At 46.4% G+C, this 8630-nt stretch overlaps 1 protein-coding gene across 1 annotated transcript in view; it reads right to left on the bottom strand.

Moving 5' to 3' along the window:
• TBXAS1 (thromboxane A synthase 1) overlaps positions 1 to 6447 on the bottom strand; it is a 154172-nt gene extending 147725 nt beyond the window's left edge. The window contains exons 1-2 of the mRNA XM_046020971.1: positions 6429 to 6447; positions 4631 to 4879 (exon numbers count right to left, since the gene is read on the bottom strand). Of these exons, the coding sequence (XP_045876927.1) occupies positions 4631 to 4719 (89 nt within the window). The 5' untranslated portion in view covers positions 4720 to 4879; positions 6429 to 6447. The remainder of the gene's footprint in view (positions 1 to 4630; positions 4880 to 6428) is intronic.
• Between the last annotated feature and the right edge of the window lie 2183 nt (positions 6448 to 8630).

The raw sequence follows: 8630 nt of genomic DNA on the forward strand, positions 1-8630 counted from the left end.
CAGGGAGCAATGGTTTCTTCTGAATATGGTCTAGGATTAGATTATCTAGACTACTAGATAGAGTCTGGGCTTAGAATTAGAATCTAATCTTCCCATATGTAAAGCAAGCTCTCTTGGACCACGAGATACCAAGATACTTCCTGGTCCAGTGATTTTCATTATAGTTGTAAGTCTTAACAATCACTACGGGGTGCCTGGGTGGCTCAGTGGGTTAAGGCCTCTGCCTTCGGCTCGGATCATGATCCCGGGGTCCTGGGATCCAGCCCCACGTCAGGCTCTCTGCTCAGCGGGAAGCCTGCTTCCTCCGCTCTCTCTCTCTGTCTGCCTCTATGCCTACTTGTGATCTCTGTCAAATAAATAAGTAAATTCTTTAAAAAAAAATCACCAGTAACATTTTACCTTAACCTGGTCTTAGAATGAGCCTTGATCAGAACCCTAAAGCAGCCTGATTCCTGTTTTAACAACCAGTTGATGCATACCCTCTGAGTCTTTAAATGCAGCCTGGCATTAGAAGCCTTTGCATCTTTTCAAGACAGCCCTTCTCACCTCCCAGTGCGTTCATACATTTACCTTCTTCGACTGTTTAGCTACTTAATGGAACCATTGCAGTTTACCTTTTGCACTGCCTCATTAGCCAAGAAGCTCTCCCATCACTCCAAATTCCCCTGTACATTCTACTCTATTGGTAGAAATAATGAGATTATCGTCCTGAAAATTCCACACCCAAAGCATAAAACTGGTTTCCTCTTCACTACTGGAGAAGAGCAATTTCCTCTTCTGTTTAATAAAGTTTTCTCTTTTTTTATTTTGTATTTTTTCTCAGTAACTCATACGCATGAAAGAAATATGGAAGCTGTCAAAAGACTAAAAAAAGAAATCGAAATCACTCGTAATCTCACCAAGGAAGAAAAACCAGTGTTAATATTTGGGACACTTCCTAATGCTCTTTTAAAGAATAAAGCAATCTTGGCCATCGGGAATCCAGCTGCCAAGTATTAGGTGTGCTTGAAAGTTTAAATACACTAGAAGTTAAGCTTGTCTCTAGCAATATTCAGTTCATACAACTTACTTCTTATACATCAAATCTTTTCCAGAAGTAAAACTTTCAAACAGTTTTACCCAGAAAAACAATGAGCTTTGAAAATGTCTTGTCATTTGAGTTAATCACCTTTGTGTGTGTTTCATGTACTTCTGGCTAATAGATTCTACATGTCCGCCTCAGCTCCAGCCCCTATGGGGCAGCCTTGATCTCCTGATACCCCATCAACTGTTGATTTAAATACGTGTTGTTGAAAATTGTGTCAAATGCACTTTGAGGAAAACTATTGAAAAATATACTGTGCCTGTTTTAGAATGGTCTCTTTTTGAATGACATTGACTCTTTTGCTTGCTTCTTTCCAAATTCACATATGCACTTCATGATTAAGAAGTCTTTATTAGTAGACCTCATGGTCTCTGTTTGACAGTGCGGCCGGGCCTACAGCAACAATTTAAAAAGGGGTCACTGAGTTGGTACAAACTGAAAACACAACAGGCTTTCGGGAAAAGGGGGGAGTCGTGTGGGCACAACTGTTAAGATCTGCAGTGATCTGGGAAGGCCAAGAGAAGAACCAGCAAGAAAAATACCAGCAGAGATCAGAGGCTGGAATTAGGCTTCAGCTAGTGCTTGCGACGCACCAGTACCGCAGGCTGGGCATTGGGATATGGGGGAGTGTGATGGGAGATATGATAAAAGCAGCACTGAGTGGGGACTCCTGAGTGCTCCGGACAAAGAGGAGAAGCTCCCCTGAGGAGATGCCCCTGAACTGAGCACTGAAGGAAAGAGAAGAGGAAGGAAATTCCAAGCATGGGAGGGCAAAGGAAGGACACGGGCAGCAACACGACCGCTTTCAGAACAGGACATGGGGGAGAGGAAGCCACTGAAAGAGGCCAGAGCCAAACACTAAGTCCTGGGTGCTGGGCTCATGAATGTGTACTTCTTACCCTCACTGCCATTAACCCAAATGCTAGAAGGACATACGTGCCGTGGATAGAGATTTCTGGAACTGCAGTGAGACATGAGACCTCACCCCCTCCCTGGCAGGAACTCACGGGCCAATGCACGAGGCAAGATGCAGTCCTCCTAATTCTACTTTCTCAGAGTTTAGGCTTTCCCTGACACTCTTATCTGACCCAATGGCAAAGATGACTCTCAAAGGAAAGATAAAGGAGTTTGGATGATCAAGATGGGCCACCCTCCACACTGTCTTCTTGGGAGCAAGATGGCTATGGGATCTGTCCACCTCCAGCTTTCCCTGAGCACTGCTCTCTCTCCCCAAGCACCCCTAAGGAGAAGGAAGCAGGAGGAGAGGCCCCACCTCATTCAAGCAGGAGTCGGTTGCTCAGAGGATCCCTACAGCCTTGCCTGAAAGAGGAGGCTTGAGAGCCCAAGAATGGTCACCTTGAGCTGGATCAAGGGATAGACCCAGGAACTCCAGAGTCACGGCTACAGCCACCGTCTTCTGTTACCTGCTGTCCTTCAGCATGATTCCCTCCAGACACCAGGCTTACCCCAGAGTCTCCATGTCTCCCCCTGCCTTGGGCATCCGATCCCGACCCCCTGTTTCCTGACCTTGTACCAGAGAGCCTCTACTCCAGGCCTGGCATACATTAACAGATCAAAAAATAGTTTTAAGATAACAAATGGAAGTCAGCTTTCACTTCCTTGCTTCATGCTTTTATCTAATCTCTGTCTTTGGCCCAGGTTATTAATATGGCCCCAGGAGTGGATCACAGGTGCACAGCTGCCTTGCTCCATGGTGCGGTGTTATTGTCCGCAACGTCCTGATCTACAGGGATGATACCCATCCAGTTACAGCAGCTTATCAGCCAGGACACATGCCCCTCTCCACGACCAGAGCGACAGTAACGTATGCAGTTCGTTCATTCGTTCATCAAACATTTATCGAGGCCGTGCTATAAGTCAGGCACTGAGCCGGGAGCTGAGCGGGGGAAAAAACACACAACAAAGACAGAAACGTGTGGAAAAGTGTCTAATACCAACATTAATGCTGTGAAACGGCCTGGAGGATTCAGACGGAACATACTTTGAGAACCACAGTCAGAGCATAGCTATTGATGGGAAAATAGATTCATAGTCCTATAAAGAAGAAATTTAAAATATCCCTGAGGGGCACCTGGGTGACTCAGTGGGTTAAAGGCCTCTGCCTTCGGCTCAGGTCATGATCTCAGGGTCCTGGGTCGGGCTCTCTGCTCAGCGGGGAGCCTGCCTCCCTTCCTTTCTCTCTGCCTCCCTCTCTGCCTACTTGTGACCTCTGTCAAATAAATAAATAAAATCTTTAAAAACCATGTCTATATACCTGAAGCACTAAAGACTTCTCTTCCTCTGCGTTAGCTTACGTGATGGCGGCTGCCATCTCCTAAGCACCTACAGTGTGTCCAGACTGAGGCGGGTGCATCCCCAAGCACAGGAACACTTCGAGATGGGTGAGTGGGGTGGGTGCGGGGGAGAGCTACTCGGGGCTCCTGGTTTTGCATGTGGCTGGTTTCAAGGCAAGATAAGCTGCACTGAGAAAAGTTCAAAAGATAATTAAACCAGTTAAAAAGCAAAAACAGCACTGGGACCGAAGCAGAGTTTCAGAGCCGATTTCCAAGAAGTCATTTCATCATCATAGGACAGCAGACGTGACTTCCATTTTCAGCTATGGAAACTCCAAAAGAATAATACCTTTGCATTTGCATAATGCTTGATGCTTTTCAAAGTGCTTTCCCAGTTATTAATCTAGGGGAGGCTTTATTACCAGCGGAAACATAAATTGAAATTCTGCTCAAACTCAAGTTCTCCATTAATTTTTCCACTTTCCCCTCAAAAACCAGAGCCACGTAAATCTAGGTGCTTTGGATCGAGTGGGTGACTGTAGTGAGTTAAACCAGCCGGGTGCGTTTGCATAAATGGGCCCGTATTGTGTAGACCTTCCATCTACAGGCGTAGACCTTCGGCAGAACTGGACTTTGAAAGCCTCCTGTGGAATTAACCAGGTAACAGGAAGCTACTCTGGGTTCAAATCTGAGATCCTTTTAGGGTCTCGTGCACTCCAATCATCAGAATCCATTCCCTTCTACCAAATAGCAGAAAACTAGAAAATTAGTTTCACCTCTTTGTCCTTAAACCCACAGAAATCCCTGCCCGTGTCCTCCTGCAAAGTGGCCCACAATGCCAGACAGTTCCTATGGCCCTCCCGTTCCCATGAACCAAGAGGCTGAATCCACAGTATCCCCATCATGGGGAGCAGATCTCAGAAAAGCGAGGGGAGAAGATACGACACACAGGAGGAAATGCTTCCCCCCAAACCTTTCCAATTTGTTTCTTTTTCCATCTTTCAAACTTAATTACGTGTAGCGTTCTCAGTCACTGAATCACCAGCCTTTCCTGACACCTCGATCTCAAGCATTTTAGCAAAAGATTAACCTGGCTGTTTGCTTTTAATTCTGAAGCTGTGTTAATACTCCACTCCCTCTAGATTAGGAGAGAAGAAAAACACTCCCACATCCCCCTCCCTGGCTCTAGCGAGGCTCCAGGGCGGCTGATGCTGACAATGTCACGGTCGTGGGAACTTGCTGGCTGACTTACCACTTCAGGAGGGCCAAGAGGACCGCTGAGAGGGCCGCTGCCACCATGGGGCCATTCACTTCTAGTTTGAGAAACCCCAAGACTTCCATTGTCACTGAGTCCCTAGCAGAGCGATCTTCCGGAGGAAAGAGGGAGGCTGACCCCCTGCTGTCACAGGGACCCCGATCCGCAGATAGAAGAAGGATCAGGCAACCAAGACCGCATCACGTCAAGTGGGTCCCCAAAATGCGCTCTCCGTCAGAGTGTCTCCTTATAAAGAGGAAGGAAGAGGAAGGAAAAAACACAGGGTTTCACTGTAAGGCAATGAATCAGCAACTATTTTCTGGAGGACAGCACTGTCAATAAACATTTATGTTAACTTCCCAGGGAATTAGCAGCAGGACTGGTCCCATGTTTGTTGAGACCCTAAATGGTTGCAATCATAGATTTCTACTCCAACCAGTAGTCTATGGAGAAAGACTCCCCTTCCAAAAAAATTAATTCATAATTCAGTGAAGATATGGGGTCTGGAGACTCTGAATGTCCCAGAAAAAAAAAAAGGGGATCAAATATCAGCCTGATTGAAAATGCTGGTGACCCTGAGGACATCATCCCACAAAGTTCATTGGTTCCTGGGGCCCGAGGGGTCCTTGGTGACTGGCCAATGGAACTGACCAAAGGTCCTGCCTTGTGTCCGCATTCTCTTCCTGAGTGGGAGGATTTCTCCCATGTCTAAAAGTGTGTCCATAGGCTCATAGGCATGGGTCCTTTGTTCTACATCTGACTAAAGTATCCTGAATCATTTTTTTTTTGCTTATTAGCGTATTACACTTTTGATAATGGGGCGGGTGTATCAGAAAGTGAGTCATTCACTCACCATGATATTCATCCATTCATTCAATATGTATGGGGGACCAGGCTCTGGGCTAAGCTGACGGGTGTTTGAAAAATGGAAGTTGTACCCGGCTCTGGGAAAATGTCTCGGGGGAGAGACGGACAATAAACGTGTCGACAAATAAATAAGTAATTGCAAGTTGAGAGCAGTGCTGTGAAGGTCATGAACACAGGGCTAGGACTAAGAACAACTAGGGAGACCCACTAAGGGAGTGTTGCAGGGAAAATCTGTGTGGAAAGGAAAAGCTTGAAGCTCAGGTTCTCCACTGAAGAGGGTCCATCACGTCAAGAGCCATGGGCAAAGCCTTCTGGGGAAACAGGGTGACACAGACAGGCTCTAAGGTGGGAAAGAATTCCCAGGGGGGGACTGGAATGAGGCCAGTCCTGCTGCGGTGCAGTGGACCAGCTCAGGGAGGCATCTCTTCCCTAAGAGATGGAGACGGTCACTAGAGGCTAAACAGCACAAAGCCACAGTGAGAAGCGTGGGCTTCATTTTATGTGCCTCTTAGGGTTTTAACGTGCTCGTATTTATATTTGGCAAAAGCATTCTGGCCGCACGTGGAGAATTTGTTGGAAAAGAGCAAGAGGAAAAGCAAGGAGGACACTTAGACCATTGATTTGTCCTGAGATGAGCCGGCTTGGATGGAGCAGGGATGGAAGGAGAAAGAAGTAGATGAATTTGAAAGATATTTAGGGGACGCCTGGGTGGCTCAGTTGGTTAAGCATCTGCCTCCGGCTCAGGTCATGATCCCAGGGTCCTGGGATCAAGCCCCGAGTCAGGCTCCCTGCTCAGCCAGAAGCCTGCTTCTACCTCTCCCTCTGCCTGCCACTCTGCCTACTTGTGATCTCAATCTCTCTCTCAAACATAAATAAATAAAATCTTTAAAAAAAAAAAAGATATTTAGGAGTAGACCACAGAACTTACCAGTGGATGGGGTATGATAGGGAAGAGGAAGGAGGAAACAAGTCAGACTCCAAGGCTCCTGACTCAAGCCGTGGGTCAATGTACAGAGGTGACAGTTATGGAGATGGGAAAGATGGGATACTGGTGGGAAGAACCAAGAATTCAGTTTGGGTCCTGTTTAGTCTGAAATGCCTGGGAGACATCTGAGTGGAGCTATCAAGCTGAAGAAGAATCTTGGCTGAAAACCTAAATAATAATAATGAATACCAACAATGCCATTTATGGAGTAGCAACCAGAGGCCGGTTTCTATTCTAAGAGCATTCACATGTGTTGTTAACTCACTCAACCCTCATAAACAATACCACAGAGCAAAGCTTTGTAGTAACTCCCTTTTATAAAAGAAACTCAGACATGGGACGTAGGACTCCAAAGTCCATTTTCCTAATCAAAAGATTATATTCAAATACGGGAGGCACAATATACAAATAGTATTTAAATCCAGAGGAAGAGGGGAGCCACAGCCACAAATAGGATAGCAAACCACACAAGGACGAGGTACCTTCCCAGTACTTCCCTTCTCTCCAGCCATGTGCCCTGCCTACCTGTTTTTCATCCCTACTTAGGTGCCCCCAACAGCCGCACCCATGTGCCTCACACTCCAGCCCAGCCTTTTGATGTCCACTCCCCTCTCCATAGTCTACATCTCCTCAGTCCCGTCCGATCGGGACTGCACTGAGAATACAAGGGATGTGTGTATTCCTCCCCTAACAAAACAGAGCTGGGCTCCATCGAGGGTCCGCCGAAGTACGGTGCTTTCAGTCACAGGAGCCACGGTACGGGGCCTGGGGCAGAGCTAGCGGGTCTGAAGCAGCACAGCACCGTGGCCGTGCATCCAGAGCCGGAAGGACCTCAGAGATTACTAAGTCCGGTGTATCTATCAGAGAGAAGCTTATGAAAAAAAAATTTTTTTTATGATTCCAAGGTGAAATAAATATGAGAAAATGCTGGTGTAAGCATCGATAAGTAAGCTTATTTCCTGAACCACCTCTCAGAGACTTGAACTTGCTCGTGTGGCTCGTGAAGCTCGGAGAGTGGCATGCAGGGAGCAGCATCGTGTGTGACCACAGAATTCTTGTGAAGGGGCATTTAGGATCACAACCCAGATGTAGGGTTCATAGGAACGTGCTTTGAGAAATGTGACGGAACCCGACTCTGATTGGGGAATAAAAACCCAGAAAGGGAAAGTGACGGGTACAAAATCCTGCAGGGATAAAACGTGGTCCTCCCATCTCCTTCTTCAGGCTCTTCATCTAGAACACACTGCTCACCCCCGAGCCTGAGCCCGGCACGGGTCCCACCTTGTTCCCAGAGCACCGCTGAATCTTAGTGGCCAGTTCAGAGCGGTCTGACTTCCTTGCGGGGTTGCCAGCTCCCCAAGTGACTGAGTTCATTCATTCCTTTCTCTAACTGGTGTTTCTGGAGCCCTTCCTATGTGATTTGTGATTTGGGGGAGCTGTGAAGGCTGGAGAGAGATCAGCACCCCCTTTCCACACCAGCATCAAAGCAGAGAAAAAACTCAGTGATTCCAGATAGTAAATTAACCAAGGTGGAGTGGAAGGGTCAGAGATGAATGATAGCGAGGATTTTTATCAGAGAGTAACATGATTAGGGATGTATCACAATTTTGAAATCTATGATGCAATGCAGGGACATTTTGGGGGTTTTCCACAATAAAGGACAGACTGTCGCCAAGATGCTTATCATAATTAAACATTAGGCCTTTACTCTCTGAATATTTTCTTTTCAATGGTATATCTATTTTTTAAAAATCAACTTTCTAGGACTCTCTTAAAAAATTCTGTAATTCCTAGAGATGAACTCTGTCAACAAATTAGCACCTATCCCCTTACATCCTTTTCTGTGCAAATACAAATGGAGGTATATTCTTAGTTTTTGTAAAAACAAGATCATCATACTCGTGCCCTTCCACAACTGGTCTTTTTCACTTACTATGGCATGTATAGCCTTCTGCGTCACACCTAGAGATAGACCTACGTCACTGGCTTCCTCGGATCCCACTCCCTTCCTCGGAACAGATGTGTTGACTCATTCAGCCTATCCTTCACCGAATGACATTTGAATTGTTTCCAATCATTCCCAACTACAAATGAGGCAGCCTTGTACATCCTTGTACATATCGCTATGGCCTTGGGGAAGGACAT

Source organism: Meles meles, chromosome 10 (genome assembly GCF_922984935.1).
Source record: "Meles meles chromosome 10, mMelMel3.1 paternal haplotype, whole genome shotgun sequence".
NCBI classification, from domain to species: Eukaryota; Metazoa; Chordata; class Mammalia; order Carnivora; family Mustelidae; genus Meles; species Meles meles.